Below are 19,466 nucleotides of genomic sequence, written 5' to 3' on the forward strand. Positions count from 1 at the left end.
GCCTATCCAATAGCATGGGAGATCTTTCCACTTTCTGGGGTCTTCTTCAATTTCTTTCTTCAAAGATTTAAAGTTCTTGTCATACAAGTCTTCTACTTATTTTGTTAGAGTTACTCCGAGATGTTTTACGCTATTTGTGGCTATTGTGAAGGGTGTTGAATCTCTGGTTTCTTCTCTAGCCCTTTTGTCATCTGTGTATAGGAGGGCTAACAATTTTTTTGAGTTAATCTTGTATCCTGATTCATTACTGAAAGTGTTTATGAGTTGTAGAAGTTCCTTGGTAGAATTTTTGAGATCGCTTATGTAAGCTATTATATCAACAAACAGTGAAAGCTTGACTTCTTCTTATCCCCTTGATCTTTTCTTGGTGTCTTATTGCTCTAGCTAGAACCTCAAGTAGTATATTGAATAGATATGGAGAGAGTGGACAATCTTGTCTTGTTCCTGATTTCAGTGGAATCACTGGGAATTTCTCTCTATGTAGTTTGATGTTGGCTGTTGGCTTGCTTTATTATGTTTAGGTATGATCCTTGTATCCCTGCTCTCTCCAAGACCTTTATCATGAAGGGATGTCGTATTTTGTCAAAAGCTTTTTCAGCATCTAATGAGATGATAATGTGGTTTTTATTTTTCAGTTTGTTTATATGGTGGATTACGTTAACAGATTTTCGTATTTTGAACCATCCCTGCATCTGTGGGATGAAGCTGACTTGATCATGGTGGATGATGATTCTGAGGTGTTCTTGGATTTGATTTGCCAGTATTTTATTTAGTATTTTTCATTAATGTTCATGAGTGAGATTGGTCTGTAATTCTCTTTTTTAGTAATGTCTTTCTGTGATTTGGGTATCAGGGTAATTGTAGCCTCAAAAAAAGAGTTTGGCAATGTTCCTTCTGTTTCTATTGTGTGGAATAATTTGAGGAGTGTTGGTATCAGTTCTTCTTTGAAAGTCTTTCTGAGCTAAAACCATCTGGTCCTGGCCTTTTTTGGTTGGGAGACTTTTGATGACTGTTTCTATTTCTTCAGCAGTTATAGGTCTGTTCAATTTGCTTATCTGGTCTTGATTTAATTTTGGTAAGTGATATTTATCCAGAAAATTGTCCATTTCCTTTAAATTTTCCAGTTTTGTAGAGTACAGGTTTTTTAAATATGACCTGATGATTCTCTGTATTTCCTTCCTGTCTGTTGTTATGTCCCCCTTTTCATTTTTGATTTTGTTAATTTAGATATTCCCCCTCTGCCTTTTGGTTAGTTTGGATAAAGGTTTGCCTATTTTGTTGATTTTCTCGAAGAGCCAACTCTTTGTCTCATTGATGCTTTGTATTGTTTTCTTTGTTTCTATTTTGTTGATTTCAGCTCTCAATTTGATTATTTCCTGCCATCTAGTTCTATTTGTGAGTGTGCTTCTTTTTGTTCTGATGTTTTCAAATATTCTGTTAATTCACTAGTGTGGGATTTTTCCAGCTTCTTTATGTAGGTGTTTAGTGCTATGAACTTTTCTCTTAACACTGCTTTCATTGTGTCCCATTAATTTGGATATGTTGTGTGGTCATTTTCATTGAATTTTAGAAAGTCTTTACTTTCTCCCTTTATTTCTTCCTTGACACATTGATGATTCAGGTGAGCATTGTTTAAGTTCCATGTGTTTGTGGGTTTTCTGGAATTAGTATTGCTGTTGACTTCTAGTTTTAAATCATGGTGATCTGACAAGGTATATTGAGTTACTCCAATTTTTTTATATTTGTTGAGGCAAAACAACAATCTTGAAACTTAACCATCATTTTACTTTTACAGGATCCCATAGAAAGAACATTGCTCCAAAGACAGTTGGAAGCAATTTTAGAAGATGCCATCCTCTCTCCCAACAAAGTTTGGTCTTATGGTTAGGAACACCATTTAGGGGTTGATTATTACTCTTACAGGGTTGGGGGTTTGTGTAGAAATTTATGTAGGCCTAGAGATAAAAAAAAGGACAAACTGAATAGGATAATAGGTAGATTTATGTGAACTTATACTAATAATAACAGTGAGTAATAGAGTGAATACTTATGAGCTATTATTTATGGACAATTTACATTGATCTAGATTTTGGTATATTGATACAATTTCAAATTATTATTTGTTATATTGAATATGCTCCTATTTCTGTTTACAATATCTGTACACCTGTGCAAAGTTATTTTGTTAGATTGTTTGCATAAATGTTAATACCTCTGTTTAAGACATTTTGATTATTGATACAATTTTAGGATATATTTATCATATCACATTATATGTTTTTCTACCTCTGATCAAGATATTTATACATTGTTGGCATTTTGAGGTTATTTTCCTCTTTGCTGCATAGTTGTTTAAAGATTGTTTAATATTCTGATATGAAGTCTTAATATTTAAGTTATATAGCTATTAATTATTATAAGTCAATAGTCCTTCAGGTTTGTTATACTTTTAGTCAGACTAATTAGGTCTTTAGACACATAGAGATTATATTCTGCATAGATAGGTAACCTTCAACAACTTCACATATTTGTAGAATATCACATATAAATAACTTAGGATTCTATTGACATAAGACACAATTGATCCTGGCAGCACTGATCTATTCCTGAGAGAGGGTTGATCACCAAAGACAACTTAACTACTTGGAGTTTGTTTTCTTCTTGGCACAACTTGCCTTTGGCAAGGAACTGTCCATGCCCTGGCCACTGACAAGGTGCATGATGTCTGTACTGGACAATCAGGATACAAGAAAAAAAAGACTACCAAACCTCGCCAAGACAGGGTAAGATATTTTGAAAAATTTTCAGGCTCTGAAATGGTCTGCCAGTTACTATAATCCTGAGCCAAAGTTGGTTGCTTCAACATTGCAAATGAGAATTTGGGTGATTGCTTATACAGCCAGTTGTCTCTGTCATCTACTGCACATTTTGGAAGCTGCTTGATTGCATTCACTTCCTGCCTACTCAAGTAATATTATCTCCCTTCTCAGACCTTTGATAGGGTTGAAGATTAGATAGTCATAGTTATCATCTGCTTATGATTTAGCCAAGCTATTTCCAAGACAAGAGTTAGACTCCTTAGGATAGAATGTTTATTAAAACATCAGGATATGTTCCTTGATTCATACTGTTTATGCTAGTTGCAATGCTAACTTTATACTTGATATCTGTTCTTAGTATACATAGTCTTATATTGGGTTTGGAACTCTCTTATTTAAACAAAAGGGGGAGGTGTTGTGGAAGCTCTTTCAGCAAATAGTCTTTAAGATACCAGCCCACTTTGGTGTGGTCTCTTATACTTTAAATGTGGATGTAAAATGTGTGCCCTCTCTTTCTCCCTCTCTCTTGCTTCTGGCTCTCACTTCTGGCTGCTAGATTTGGTTCCTGTTCCCTGTTCATGCAAGGGTACTAAGATCTAGGACTGTAATCTGTGAGTCTATCCATAAATAAATAAACTTTTATTATATATAATTCTGAACTAGTGTGGGATTATTTTATAACTCTGTCATCAACTAAGGAATGCTCAGATTGGAACAAAATGTCTTCCCTAGGGAAGAACACCCTATAGATTATCCAATACTAAATGGCCAACCATATATATGTATATACATATATATATATCATACAGATTAAGCAGGTTATATGGTTATGTTTAGGAATAGATATGCATATATATGTTACACACACATATATATGTAACAACAATCATGAATTTGAAAGAACATGAAGGGATATATAGGAGGAAAAGAAAGGGGAGATGATGTAATTATAGCAAATCTCATAAAAAAAACAGGCTCTTTGTCTGGATTTTTTTTCTAGTCATCCTCAATGCCTGATTCCTTGTGATATCCCTTAATACATGATCTCTCTCTACAGTCCCTTTCTATCAAGGTAAAGTCTACTGACTCTGTGGAGGCTGGGGGGGGGGATCCATATTTCCAGGGAGGTCTCGAGTGGGGTGGAGGAACCTTAATGTGATTGGCGTGTTGAGACTTCTTAGATTCTCTATGGAGATGTTCAACTGCTTGTAGTGACATTCACCTCTCTCCCTGTACTATCTAATGTTTGTTGTGGTGGTTGGTTTTGATTGCTGACTCGGCACAATGGTACTAGAGTCTCCAGGAAGGATTGTCTAGACCAGGTTGGCCTGTGGGGTTATCTTGATTACATCAACTGTAGAAGGAATACTTGTTTATTGTGGGTAACACCATTCCCTAGCAAAGGACCCCTGTACTGTATGAGTAGAAAGGTGAGCTGAGCATTAGAGGCACCCATGAGTTCTTTGCTCCCTCTTCTCAATTATTTAAGACATCCTTTGGTATGCTCACACACACATGACTGGAGGAGATACAAATGGTGTCATATTGAAAGACAGGTTGACCTTTTCTTCGAAAATTAAACCCATGTGTGCTGGCACTCAGCAAATCTACTACTGTTGATATTGCCTACTTGAATTACCAGGTGCCCCTTCAAGCTTTTTCTCTCGCTCAGGTCCTGGGCATCATTATTTGTTCCCCCTGCACAGGACTCTCAGGACTGTGAGGGTTATCAATCCTGCTTCTCACAAAAACAGATCTAGCTGAGCTGAGAAGACAAGTAGGTTTCTGTATTTCTTTCTTGCTTTCTTTCTTTTTACTTTTTTTTTGAGACAGTGTTTCTCTGTAGCTTTGGGACCTGTCCTGGAACTAGCTCTTGTAGACCAAGCTGGCCTCGAACTCACAGATATTTGCCTGCCTCTGCCCCCTGAGTTAAATGGGGTTAAATGCGTGTGCCACCACTGCCTGGCTTTATTTCATTATTTTGAGATGATGTCTCAAAATGTAATCACGATGGTTCAGGACTCTAACACTCCTGGCCCAGCCTCTGGATGCTAGGATTACAGGTGTGCTCATCAGATATTTAAAATCAAACCCTTACGGGTAACTTCAAGCACAGCTTTATGTGTCCACATGCTTTAGATTCCTTTGGATGAAACTGTAAGCAAGGACCTGCAGGGTTTGTGTCAAACCTGTGTTTGCTGACTTAGACTATGCCAATCTGTCTTCCAAAATGACTGCATCCTTTTTCACCCTCGTAACCTTGTGTGCAGCGACAGTTGCTTCACATCCTCACCTGCACTGGGACTCACAGATCTGCAGTCTGGTTGCATTGGGTCATCCTCTGCTTTTGTAGGAAGATGGTAAGGATGACTGCAGCCTGGGCTACATAGTGAGTCAAGAAGCAAGACCTCTCCAAACCAAAGAAGAGTCTGAACATGGAAGTGACACGGACATGCAGCAGCTGAAATATGAAAAGAAACTGAGGGTGTACTTGGAATGGAACCTTTCAGTAACAGGAAGGAATCTCAAGGACATTAGGCTACACTTCAATGGTTCCCCTTATAGGACACGGAAGGGAGAACTATAGTTCCTAAATCACATGCAAGTACAAAGTACAGCAGCAGCAAGCAGGGCATGAAGACATTGAGGGGTTCTTGAGATGGGGGATGGTATCCATGAGCTAAGGCACTGAGCCTCTGCTTAGCACTCCCCTCATCTGTGTCCTGGTGTCCAGGACAGACAACACAGGAATCCTGTTTTTCAGGCAAAGATCATAGTGCCTTATGGCTGGTACTCAGTACAGTGAATGATACAAAGGGGACTTTGTCCTGGAAAAAATGGTGAACAAAGAGGACAAGTTGATCAGAGATAAAGGTATGGGAGGTTCCAGGGTCTAAAGAACAGGACACACCCTCCTAATGGCTGAGAAAATGCTTTGGGGAAAAAAGGCATATAGAAAGAAAATTGGCATCATTGCAAATTACAATATACAAGACACTTTGAATTGGTGGATGTGAGAAATTTAAGTATAACGCTAACAAACAGAGGTCTAAGAGTTGAAATTAAATGAAAATTAATCACATGGAATATAGAGAAGAGTCACTATGGTTCATGAGGATTTGTGGCAGACAGGAAGACATTTCCATACATGGTGAAGCTGTCAGTCAGGGTACCAGGGACAGGGATGTCTTCTGCTAGACACATCTGCTCATTCTTACCTTTCCATCTCTCATCCACAACACACACCACAGTAGAATATCTTCACATATATCATATGCTCATACAAGTGTGGGCTTTACAATATCTGTAAAACATACACTGGAAATTTATCATTATAGGAAGCCCATCTGGACCTGCTTGGTCAACTGTAAACAGCTTTCCTTTTGTCCCAATTTCCTGGTCTCAAATAATCACGCAAAAGCTTATACAAATTAGAGAATCCTTGGCCTAATGCTCAGGCTTATTACTAACTAGCTCTTATAACTTAAATGAACCCATTTCTATTCATCTACATTTTTCCATGTGGCTTCATGGCTTTACCTGTTCTCTAGCATGCCTTGTTCCTCTGGTGGCTGGCTTGCATCTCTTCCTACTGATTTCTTCTTTCTTTTTGTATCTCCATTTAGTTTTCCTGCCTAACCTTATTCTGCCTGGCTATAGGCCAATTCAGCATTATTATTAACCAATGGGATGAATACTTATTCACAGCATACATAAGAATTATTCCACAGCAGTCACCTCTGACTCCTGGCCCAGTCTGAGGTGTTTATTTATGAACATGTCAAATCAGCTTCTCATAAAAGTGGACCACTTGCAATTTGTAAAGGAAATGGATGAAACTTTCTCTATAGAGACAATTTGCAGAGTTTTTCAGAGGCTGGCATGCTCAGTGGCTGATTTCAGAAAAGTCTAGAACCTGAGCTCTGAAAGGCTGCGTGGCTCAAATTCATTTGCAGAAACCTAACTCCTAATGCATTGATGTTAAGAGTTGAGACTCCCCCCCCCCAAAAAAAAAAGAGTTGAGACCCGTAGAAGTCCCAGAGTGGCATAGTTTGTACATTCTACCTGCAGAGGACACAGGGTGTATTCGTTGGGCAGAACAGCTAGTCCTTGTCTCACAGTAGATGGCAGCCTGACCCTGACTCTCTTGGTCCACAGAACTCCACACATATTTCTGCTGTTTACAAGTCACACAGCTTATGATTGCTTTTGTTTATGAGGTATAGGTCTTGCTCTGTTTCCAAAGCTGTTCTGTAACTCCTGGGCTCACGCAATATTTCTGTCTCAGGTTCTGAGTAGCTGGGGTCACAGACACCCATCACAATATCTGGTGCAGTTCATGATCTGACTGGAACAACAGCTTGGACTTTTGAAGACAACAGGACTTAGGGTAACCATTAGTGCTTCAGACAAATTTACCACTTTCTCCAAAGATAAAATGTTGCAGAATATTGTTTTAACTTTAAAATGAGAGCAAAAAATGTGTTGCTTTCAAGAAGAGATTATGCTTTTTCCCCCCACAGGAAATGAAAGGCTATGGATTTATTAAAGGTTAATAGTGATCAGGTTTGATAGGTGAAGACCCCCCTGAAAATCCTAACTACAGACATAAAAAAAAATAAACCTAGAATAACTGCAAGACAGGTGATATATATTTTACCTGCAAATATAAATTAATCTTTGGTTGCCTTGTGCACAACCTATAGTCCATACTTCTGTTAATGCAGAAATGTATGTTACCTTTGAAAGTTTATGTGTTTTCATAGCAGGGGAACCAGATTCTGGAGAAAACAGGTGGCTCAGGTGATCCAGCCCCTCAGAGTGCCTCTGTTGCCATTTCCTTGGAGTTCTTCCATCCAGAACAGTCTCGAGGCTGCTGGCTGAGATGGTCCAGCCTTACAGAGTGTTCTAGTCAGGACCACAGATAAGCCTTACACTTTCCTATTGCACAGAGACTGGACAACAAATGTTATTGTTAGTTTTATTAGGACTTGATCATTATTTCAATTTTCTAGGTTCCTTAAATATGCCTTCATCCACAGACAACATGAGGCAGTCTAGAGAATACAGCACACACATTCTTAAGAGGTGGGAAGGTGAGTTTTGGTTATTTGGTGGGTTATGGGTGTTTGCCATCATTTAAAGTGAATGTAGGAATATAAGATAAAAAGACAACTATTAACCTTAAATATTTTGCATTGGTATGGACTTTGGTATATTGATATAAATTTAAAGTTGTTTTTTATTATATTGTATTATGTTTCTAATCTTGTTTAAGGTATTGTGCTTATGAAGCTCATTAAAATATAATATATAACTAAGAAATGTGGGCTAGTAGTTATTCATCTATGGTAGTCAAAGTTGTAGTCATATTAGGTATGTTTTCAAAGTTATGTAGATATATTTATATAGACAATCTTCAAACATTTCAAAGATCTAAAGAATAGGGCATCTAATATGTTTAATAACATGAGGTTTTTCATGACAGTGAGACACGTCTACTCCTAGCAGCACCAATATATTTCAGAGAAGATGATAGGCATGGAAGGATCTCTATATGGAATTGACTCTTACATTATGGCAATGTTAGTCACTGGACTGAGAAACTGTTCTTGCCTTGACTGCTGACAGTATGCTGTGCAAATGAAACAAGCAGGACACAAGGGAAAAAGACTGTTGAACTTTGTCAAAACAAAGAGGGACAGTACTTCAAAAATTTCTTCTTTACAGAAGAGTCTGTCTGATATTCTGGGCATGTAGGCCAAAAATTGATGCCCTGGCATTGCAGAAGATCCTTGGGCGATTGTCACAGCAGCCAGATGTCTCCATTGTTTTTAGTTTTGGAATTTGCTTGCAGTGCACTTTTGGTTTACTTAGGTAATACTATATCCTCTGGGGTATTTGATAAAGTTGAAGACTAGACTATTATAGTTTCCTTTATTTATAACAGAAGATAAATTAGGTACAAAACTTGGAACTCTCTAAGACAGGATAAATAATGGATTTCTTTGAATTTGCCAAATACAAATGGACCAAGCATTATGGATGTAATCCTTCCTTGTTATTGTTGTATATAACATAGCATTAGTATGTTAAAGTTAAAACCTTTCTTTTTACTTAGAGGAAAAGGGGAAATGTAGAATATTATTTTTAAAAACTTTTATTTAAAAGTTTGTTATCATATTACATACTAACCACAGTTCTCCTGCCCTCCTCTCCTCCTGCTGTCCCCACTTTCCCCCACCTAACACCCCATTCACTCCTCAGAAAGGGTAAGGCCTCCCATGGGGAGTCAATGCTGAGCAAGGTATTACTCCATAGGGAATGGGCTCCAAAAACCCAGTTCATGTACTGGGAATAAATCCTGGTCCCGCAGCCAGTGGTCTGCCCAAACCATTGAACTGTCACCCACATTCTGAGGGCCTAGTTAATTCCTATGCAAGTTCCTCAGCACACAGTCCAGAGTCAGTGAGCACCCACTAGCTTGGGTCACCTGTCTCTGTGGGTTTCCCTACCATAATCTTGATCTCTTGCTCATAAAATCCCTCCTCCCCCTCTTAAACTGGACTCGAGGGGCTCGCTCCAGTGCTTAGCTGTGGATCTCTGCATCTACTTCCATCAGTTACTGGATGAAGGTTCTATGGTGACAATTAGGGTGGTCATCAATCTGATTACAGGGGAAAGCCAGTTTATGCACCCTCTCCACTATTTCTAGGAGTTTTAGCTAGGGTCATTGACACAAAATTAATAAATTCTCAGAAACAGAAATTGGAGTTCAACATGAAGGTTGGAAAATCAAAACAGCCAGCCACTGGCTCTTACCTCTACCTCAGTTTGAAATGGCAATCCTAAACCAGGTGGTGGTGGCGCACGCCTTTAATCCCAGCACTCGAGAGGCAGAGGCAGGCGGATCTCTGTGAGTTCGAGGCCAGCCTGGTCTACAAGAGCTAGTTCCAGGACAGGAACCAAAAAGCTATGGAGAAACCCTGTCTCGAAAATAAAAAAAAAATGGCAATCCTGCCTCTCAGGATCTCAGAATGGGATTAAAGGTATATACTGCCAGGTTTTTAAGGCAACTAGTGTGGCTACTGGGATTAAAGGTGTGTGTTATCACTGGCTGGTCTGTAAGGCTGACCAGTGGGGCTTTTTTACTTATTAAATAAAAGGCAAGCTCTACTTATTAAAATATAAATGAAATGCCACTACAGTTCATCCTTGTCGATTCCTGGGAGCTTCCATAGCACCAAATTTGCCCCTAACTCTATAATGCCCCCCCTCTATCAAGATATCTCTTTCCTTGCTCTCCCTCTCAAAGGTTCCCCAACTCAAGCATCCCATTCCCTCATGCTCTCTTCTGCCCCCTTCACCTCTCCTTCTCCTACTCCATTTGCTCAGGAGATCTTATCTATTTCCCCTTCCCAGGGGCATCCATGCACGTCTCTCTTAGGGTTCTCCTTGTTACCTAGCTTCTCAGGGGTTGTGGATTATACCCTGGTTATCCCTTTCTTTACATCTAATATCCACTTATGAGTGATTACATACTGTGTTTGTCTTTCTGGGTCTGGGTTACCTCAGTCATGATAGTCTTTTTCTAGTTCCATTCACTTGGGTGCAAATTTCAAGATGAGAGACTTACAGTATATGATACTTGAGCCTGGGTTCTTCCTCTCTCTATGTCTACACTAACCCTTGTTCACAGACCTCTCCCACGCTGGCAAAGATCGCTTGGCATCGTCTGAATCTGGGAGCCGTTGATATCTTCTCACTATAAAACCAAGAGATAACTCCCTACAGGTACTGACCTCTGACCCAGGATATTGGCAAAGTTGTTCTGTTAGAAGCCTTAGTCACGTGTCTGAAAATGCACAACAGACTGCACATCACGGACAGAAAACTTCTATTAGGTTGGGATGAAGGAAACCCTTCATTATGACCTAGAGTTCGGAGTACATTCTCACCCCAGGGCCTGAAAGTTCTCTGGACCCTAGAACTTACATGGCTGGATAGGAGGTCCCATCTCTTACACCACTCCATGGCTCAGGAGCTTCAGGGGGTGTAAAGTACAGTGGTCCTACAGGTGGCTTGCAAAGGGAATTCCCAGGAATCTGTGGACACCAACTTCAGTGTTTTTCACCTTGGAGAAGCTTCCTCTAACCTGGCCTGTGTGTGTGTTCCTGATGGGGCTGCCTGAGTCCAGACCTGTGGGTGAAGAGATGCCAACAGGGTTAGTACTGTCCACTCTTCTGCCACCAGACTGTTGTTTCATAGCTCATTTTCATTAGGGTACTTGGGAAACAGAATCTGGGGTGTCTGGGTTCAGCTGTGAGATGCAGGGCTAGGGTTCTCTCTATTGCCCCGGTGGCCTGGAACATAGTTCATGCTTTTTCTGCATGGTGGCTGTTCATGTGTCTGTCTAATAAGGAGACATCCTCAGAGCCACTTGGCAGCATGGATGTATTATTTTCATTATCATCCAGAGTTCTGTAGCAGCTACACACACGCACAGAGGAAAGAAATGTCCCTCTCTTTCCCCTAATCTGCAGGTCCAGTGCTGCTCAGACCTCCTTATCCTGGATGGCTTTTTTGGTAAGGACGTCTCTCGTCCTCTGGGTGTTTCAGGGATCATTGTGTGGGCTTTGGTGGGGGCACTGGGAGACACACAGTTCCCTCATTCTTGTCTACCAGCTTTATAAACTCCTCCCTCCATGGTACCTTCCCACAAGGTCAGCCTCTAGTCTGAGAAACTGGGCCTACCCACACCTTTGGCCAAGCACCTCTCTCCTGACTAAACCTTAGGTGTATATGAACGTATCAAGACCAGCTTCTCACAAAAGTGGACAATAGAAATTTGGGAAGGAAATAGATGAGATTTCCTCTACTGAGATAATCTGTCCAGAGTTTTCCGTACCTGGTGTGCTTAGTAACTGATGTCAGAGAGGTCTAGGAGCTGAGCTCTGGCAGCCCATGTGGCTCAGATTCCTTTGTAGACCCTGTATTTTTCAGTCCACAGAACTTTACATATATTTCTGTATGTATATTACCAAGTTGACGATTGTTTCTGTTTTAGAGATACAGGTTTTGCTATGTTGTCCAAGTCAGTATGGAAGTCCCAGACTGATTCAATAGTCCTGTCTCAGTTTCTGAATAGCTGGAGCCACAGATACATATCACAAGACCTGCTGGCGGTTAGTGTCCTATTTGGAACAGCAGCCGGAATTTGTGAAGACCGTGGGACTTCGGGGCTCACAATCCGCATTCTACATTGTTACAAGAACTTTTATTGAGTGAATCTACCAGAAGAACAGCAGTGTCTTGTGAAGGAGTGACATGCAGAGGTCTTGTCATACGGATTGGTAAAAAGGGTGGCTGTTTATGTTAGGAATGATTATGTGAGTGTTAGGGTCAAAAGGCTGTCCAAACCTTAGAGAGAGCCCACATGTCTATGAAGCCCACACGCCTTTCTTCACACAGAGTACTACAACTCTTTGTGGCCCTCCTGAGCCCCCTTTAGCTCCTGGATCTTCTGGGGCAGAGTCTGGGTCCAGAACTGCAGCCTTCTGGCCTTCAGGGCTCGGCCCACAGCAGGCTGGATGTCCAGCTGCAGGTACTGCTCATCATCGTCCATCATGGGCCAGTAGGGTAGACCCTCACTGTTGGGGTTCCTGTGGATATGCCAACCAAGGGGGAAGGGTGAGGTCACTCTGATACAAAGTCTGACCCCTTGATTTGGGTCAGGGCAGTGGAACAATTAGGTCAGTGGTGAAGGGGCTGATGGGACAGGGACTGATGGGACACACACACAGAGGTACACACAAATTGGTGCACACACACAGAGGTACACACACACAGGTAGGTACACACACAGAGATGCACACACACAGGCACACACATAGGTATACACACAGGTAAACTTGTAGGGATACAAGTGCCACACTCTGGTTTCTGCTTCAGATAGGAGACAAATACTTGACTTGTTTTATGTCTCCGAGAGGTAAGATCTAAAGAACAGTCCCATAGCACTGTGGTCCATGTGAGATGACCAGTAACTGACACCCACAAAGTGTCTGTGTAAGTGGGTAGAGAAGACTCCATCATGTGATGAAATATCTATGCATAATAAGGCCTCCATCCAAAAAGGAGCCCTAGAAAGGTTGAGAGAGAGGTGTGTTCTCACCCATGTCTTGCAAAGTTGGCCCAGTACTTCATCATCTTCCTGTTTAGTAGCTCTTCCTCCTCAGTGAGGTTAACTGGAGTCATTAGGAAGACAAAGGTCCAAGTTAGGCCACCCCATGGAACTGACATCTCATGCTTCAGACTCACGATTCCAACTGTTGTCTGACCTCAAACTATAGGTTTTGTTACCTCCCTTCTTCACTATTTACAGTATTCATGATCCACGGAAGCCTCTCATTGAATTCTTGACCTGATGTGCTGTCTTCCCCATCACAGGCTAGCCTGGAATGGGTCCAGTTTTTAAACCATATCTATCTATCTATCTATCTATCTATCTATCTATCTATCTATCTATCTATCTATCTACATATATCTATATAACTATATATATCTACAGGTTTCTTCAAATGGACTGAGAGTTCAGGAGTCCCCCAGAGAGCCATCTGAGACCTCATTCAACTCATGGAAAATAAGGAAGACTCACTTTTCACACCCCAGAAGAAGGACCCAAAGACAAAAAGAATCTCATCACCATGGTCAGCCTTTACATGGGGTGGTTTGATATCCTTGAAAAAGCTGGGCCGATGCTGGAACTCATAGAAGTAGACAGGAGCGTGGGAACCTGCGTGAGAGGACCTGGGGTGATGTTCATGACAGCACTTTGCCTAGAACTGTCCTGACACACATTTGGTGACAAGACAGCTTGGTTTCAAGTTATCTGGAGTCACAACAGTTGAGTGGGGAGCTCTAACATGGAGCATTGGCTGTGGCTGTGGGAAGCCCCCTGTTAAGTAATGACTCTGCCCTCCACAGCTGAGTAGTTTGGTTAAGTCACAGAGTATCATTCAGTTACTTTTTCCTCTGTACCTGGATAAGATGTCACTCTCTCACACTCAACATAAGGATTTACTCAATAAAAACTCTCGGTTTTGAACCAACCAACAGGGAGCCTGCGTGAGTCTAAGCTTGGTCCTTTGCATGTATGTCATAGTGGCATAGCTTGGTGTTTTTGTGGAACTCCTAACAGAGGGAGTGGGAACTGTCTGTGACTCTGTTGCCTGCTTTTGGGACCCTTTTACTCCTACTGGGTTGCCTCATTCAGCTGTAATATGAGGGGAGGTACCTGGTCTTATTGCAACTTGAAATGTTATGTTTGGCTGATATCCTTGGGAGGCCAGCCCTTTTCTGAAGGGAAACAGAGGAGGAGTGGATGGGGAGGCAGGAGGGACAGAGAGACTGGGAGGAGAAGAGTGAGTGGAAACTGTGGTTGGGATGTAATATATGAGAGAATAATTAATAATAATAATAAATTAATAAAAAGGACTCTTGGTTGTCTGGAACTAGAGCTCTTATTCAGACACAGGTCAAGCCTGGACCCTACAGAGCTCACCTGGGACCCACTGTCTGAGCTTCTTCCCTTGATCTTGTCATAGATGTACTCACGCTGAAAATGTGCTACTTGGAGTGCAGGGACCACAAACGTGAAGTCTCCCATCATCTCTGCATACTGTATTTGGAGGGTCTGTGGGTCCTCAGTGTCCCCCATGTACTCTTCCATTATCAGTTCACTACACTCGGGAGGCAGCATCTGTACCACAGGAATCAAGAAGAATGGGGAGACACAGGCACTAAGATGTGTAGGCAGTAGGCTCAGTGGGGAAATGCAAAAGAGGTGTGGTATGGGGAAAGCTTGGAGTGACCTCAGATAGACAGGTACACACACACACAGACATGCACACAGGTAGGTACACACAGACATGCACACAGGTAGGTACACACAGACATGCACACAGGTAGGTACACACAGACATGCACACAGGTAGGTACACACAGACATGCACACACACAGGCACACACAGAGGTACACACAGAGAGATGCACACACAGGCATGCACAGAGGAACACACACAGGTAGGTACACATGCACATGCACGCGTACACGTGCACACACACACACACACACACACACACACACACACACACTTATTTCTGGAGATGCTCCTTATGAAAGTTAGACAGGGGTCCTTGCAGTAGTGGCAGTGGCCCGAGAGTCTCACCATCTGTGGTGTTGTGCTCTTCAGAACAGCAGGCAGGGTTTGTCTGGTTATTCCCTTCATTTTCTGAGCAGAGCCCATCTGGGGTATGGAGAATGGTTTTAAGTATGCCATGACATGGATATGGATCAACGAATCTCTGAGTTCCCATTGCCCATCCCAGGCTCCCAGAAGATTAGAAATGAGCCTCACCATAGAGAAAAGCCAACCATACTCATCATTGTTGACACCAATGATGCTGGGGACAGGGTGAAAATCAGCAGAGGCCAAGAGCTCCTCAGGGTGCCTGGGGAAGAACTCTCCATCCACCACTGCGGGGATGACCTTGAAGACCTGAGGGGCATTAAAATCAATGCTGAAGGTCAATGAAATACATATGCTGATGACCACTGAGTAACCTCCACCCCTTCTCCACTTGCTAATTTGTCTCAGGATGGTTATTCTCCACCACACCTCTCCATCTCACCCCTGAAGAGACCTTGCACTTGGAATAGCCGATGCTGGTATTGATTTTGCCCAGGACTCAAAGGATACTAAGCCATGGAGCTTAGGTAGTTTGCTCATACTAATGAGGACTACCTGTAACACACCTTGCAACCTGCCATCTTCCCAGCCGCACCTTGTTAATAGCCAGAATCTCTGCTTCACTCTTGCCCCGTAGACAGCGCACTAGCGTCTCTGTGTCCACAGCTGCGCAATCAGATAGATTGGCCACAGTCTGGAAAGGGAGGAGGATGAGGCTGCCTGGATGCCTTGTCTTCCAGGCAGAGGAGTTTTCCCAGGCCCGGGAGGGTGCCATTGGCTCTAAATATTATACCATGCGGTGTAATGTGTGTGGACTGGAGTCAGAACAAAATTGTTCTCATTTTCCTCTTGGTCAGCAGTGGCAGTTCTCCCTCCCTCCCTCCCTCCCTCCCTTCCTCCCTCCCTCCCTTCTCCCTCCCTCTCTCCCTCCCTTCCTCTCTCCCTCCCTTCTCCCTCCCTCTCTCCCTCCCTTCCTCCTCCCTTCCTCTCTCCTTTCCTCCTCCCTCCCTCCCTCCCTCCCCTCTCCCTCCCTTCTTCCTCTTCCCACCTTCCATCTAGTTTGAGAAATACTCTCTGGTTCTGCTGCAGCCTACACCAGTCTAGCTAGTCTGTAACCTTCCAGGGATTAACCTGTCCCTGTTTCCCATATCACTATAGGAACACCTGGATTAGAGACAAGAAAAACCACGCCCAGATATATGTGTGTTCTGGGGAATTGACCTCAGATCCTCAGACTTGCACAGAAAGCTCTCCTGCCTCTTGTACCATCCCCCAAGCCCACACATACTTGCTTTTGCCAATAATGGAAGCTTCTAGGTACAGCTTTGGTGAACATACAATATACACACCTTGTATAAAGAACTGTGGGGTGGGGGAGAGGGAGGGATCTCAACCTTGAGCCTTTCGGAAAGTACTGAAGGGAGGTTACTTCCCGTGGTCCTCATTTTTCCTGCTGATGGCAGCAGTAGAGTCCTAGAGAGTGAGCGCTAAGACAGCAGGTCAGGGCTGGAGGAATAGAGTGCACTCACTCCATAAACCACCTCAGAGGAGCTGGAGATGAGGCCAGGCAACAGGGCTACTCCACTCTCCATGATGGCTCTGTGGAAGAGTCCTTTGGACATGGGGGACACAACAAGTGAAGACACACTTGTGCCACCTGCTGACTCGCCAAAGATGGTGACAAGGTCAGGGTTGCCTCCAAAGTGGGCGATGTTCTGCTGGACCCAGCGCAGGGCGGCCACTTGGTCCAGGTAGCCCCAGTTGCCTCTGGCGTGCTGGTCTCCAGTGCTGAGAAGTGAAAGGGACATGGATCAAAGGGCTGTCCAGGTTCTTCTCAGCTGCCACTGCCCATCCCAGCCCAAGCTCACCTGAAGAAGCCCAGGACTCCCAGGCGATACTGGATAGTGACCACAGCCACATCCTCAGTGGCTGCCAGTATGGACCCATCAATCATAGAAGCCATGCCTATAACCAGAGCACCACCATGGATCCACACCATCACCTGGAGGAGTCAAGAGAGATGTCAGGAGGCTTCTTTCAGGCACAAGTTCAAGAGGGACTGCCTGCCAGATTATTGTCTTCTTTCTATCTGTGCAGCTAAACACACACAGGACTCCTCAGCATCTAAGACCCAGGCCACAGGTGAGGAACACAGTCTCATCAGCGTATTTCCAAGCCCCACAGTTACACCAAGAATCTCAGTTTGGATTAATGGATTTAAGTCCAGAGTGATGTCTCTATCACTCCCAGACTCCTCAAAAATGTGGAGAAGGGTGTCTCCATAACAGTTTTCCTGATTATGAATCAAAAGCATCACCAAATCTCATTGGCACAACCAATATCCCAAAGTTGGAAATTTGGCTTATCTCAATGTTCATCCTTGGATTCCTGCCTGGGCTCTAAGGCTCAAGTTTGTTGAGAATGTCCTGAGTGAGTCCATGGAGCACAAACCCTGACCTCTCAGAGTTCCAGTGCTCAGTGTCCTATATCCAGGGGTTAGCTGCCCACCATGACTGAGAAGGCTCTCGTGGACACCTTAGGAAAAGACTTCTCATTAGGGTTTACACTGCAGTGGAACTCAGTTGATTTTATGCCTTCTAATCCTCTTGAGAAAGAAATCTCCACCTCCACCCAGTTGACCATGGCCCAACTCTCACAGGCAGGTTAGAGCCCTCATGGGCATGCGCTGGTGTGTAGACGTTGAGATATAGGCAGTCCTCGGACATAGAGATGGGAGGCATGTAGTGTTTTATCATCTTCAAAACCCCTGAATTCATCATATCCTCATTTTGTGGACACCTGGTGACAATGACAGACAGTTATTACAAGACATGTCTGGTAGTTAAAATTGGGTTTTAGTATGGATTTTCTCTCCGACATGTTTGGCCCCTTCCTTCAAAATATTCCCCTAATGCATGAGTACGCTCTAAAGCCCTTTCCTACCAAGGTAAAGGCTACAGGCTCAATGAAATGAACCAGGTTTCACCCCACATCCAGAAACATAGGGTAGTTCACATTCCCACGTAGTTTCCAGAGGAAGCTTTTAGACATTTCTTTAAACAATGACACTTGGCTCTATGGATTGTCCCAGTGAGTGCTGAGGATGGAGTGGCTAAGGACACATCCCTGATACCCTCCTGAGAGACTTACAGTACATGGCACCAGGCCCTGGGCTTTGGCTGGTTAATGTGTTTATATTGGCGCTTGTCCCTAGATCTCTTCCATAGTGGCAGAGATCACTTGGCACAATCTGAATCTCGGAACCTTTTTTAAAGTTTCTTTCTCACTGAAAAACTGATAGACAACTCCCTACAGGAACTGGACTATGACCCAGGAGATTGGCAAAGTTGCTTTGTTAGAAGCCTTAGTCATGCATCTGAGAATGCACGGCAGACTGCACATCACATAAAGAAAACTTCTGTTATGTCGGGATGAAGGAAGCCCCTCATTCTGGCCCAGAGCTCAGAGCACATCCTCACCCCAGAGGTTGAAAGTCCTCTGAACCCCAGAACTTACATGGCTGGATAGGAGGTCCCATCTCTCACACCACTCCATGGCTCAGGGGCTTCAGGGGGTACAAAACGCAGTGGTCCTATAGGTGGCTTGGCAAAGGGGATTCCCAGGAAGCTGTGGACACCAACTTCGGTGTTTTTCACCTTGACGAGGCTTCCTCTAACCTGGCCAGTGTGTGTGTTCCTGATGGGGCTGGCTGAGTCCTGGCCTGGGAGAGAAGCCACCAGGGTTACTCCTACTCAGGCAGCTGCCGCCATACTGTTGTTTCCCACCTCATTTTCTCTAGGGTCCACGGGGGAGGGAATCTGGGGTGCCTGGGATTAGCTATGAGATGTGGGGAAAGGAGTTTCTTTATCGTCCCGATGTCCAGGAACATAGCTCATGCTCCTTTTGAGTGGTGGCTGTGCAAGCGTGTGACCAACAAGGAGACATCCTTAGAGCCACTTGGTAGCATGGGTATATTACTTTCATGATCATCCAGAGTTCTGTAGCAGCTACACACACGCACAGAGGAAGGAAATGTCCCCTTGGTTCTTTCCCCTAATATGCAGGTCCAGTGCTGCTCAGACCTCCTTAAACTGGATGGATTTTGTGGTAAGGACATCTCTAGCCTCTGGGTGCTGCAGGGCTCATTGTGTGGGTTTTGGTGGGGGCACAGGGAGGTCCATAATTCCCACCCTTTTATCTGCCATCTTTACCAACTGCTCCCTTGTTGGTTCCTTCCCTTCTGTAAGACAAGCTGCCCACTCTGCAGATCTGGGCGGCCCTGACCCTGGTCCTCAGTGCTCACTGAAGGAGTCTCACCTTGTACATGCAGGAAGAGAAGCAGGAGCCCACAGGTCACAGCCTTCAACCAGCCAGGGAATCTTTCCAGTTTCATGGT

The 19,466-nt window shown here is 43.4% G+C and overlaps 1 protein-coding gene across 6 annotated transcripts; it reads right to left on the bottom strand.

The window, feature by feature from the left end:
* Positions 1 to 12,294: 12,294 nt before the first annotated feature.
* Positions 12,295 to 19,466, bottom strand: LOC121447005 (pyrethroid hydrolase Ces2e-like). 6 transcript variants are annotated; one of them, XM_041649974.1, is made up of 12 exons: positions 19,388 to 19,463; positions 18,587 to 18,791; positions 17,728 to 17,869; positions 16,939 to 17,072; positions 16,600 to 16,858; positions 15,666 to 15,764; positions 15,239 to 15,379; positions 15,050 to 15,112; positions 14,436 to 14,580; positions 13,477 to 13,614; positions 12,994 to 13,066; positions 12,295 to 12,481 (listed from the first exon to the last, which is right to left on the bottom strand). In XM_041649974.1, exons 1-12 carry the CDS (start codon positions 19,461 to 19,463, stop codon positions 12,295 to 12,297), a joined length of 1,662 nt encoding a protein of 553 aa, XP_041505908.1. The 6 variants fall into 6 exon arrangements, with proteins under 6 accessions (XP_041505908.1, XP_041505906.1, XP_041505911.1 ...); XM_041649972.1 differs by having other exon boundaries at positions 15,050 to 15,127; XM_041649977.1 differs by lacking the exon at positions 15,050 to 15,112 and having other exon boundaries at positions 14,436 to 14,620; positions 15,180 to 15,379; positions 19,388 to 19,466.

This window comes from Microtus oregoni, unplaced genomic scaffold, assembly GCF_018167655.1.
Source record: "Microtus oregoni isolate MIOR12 unplaced genomic scaffold, Mior012 000004F_ref0000308, whole genome shotgun sequence".
Taxonomy (NCBI): Eukaryota; Metazoa; Chordata; class Mammalia; order Rodentia; family Cricetidae; genus Microtus; species Microtus oregoni.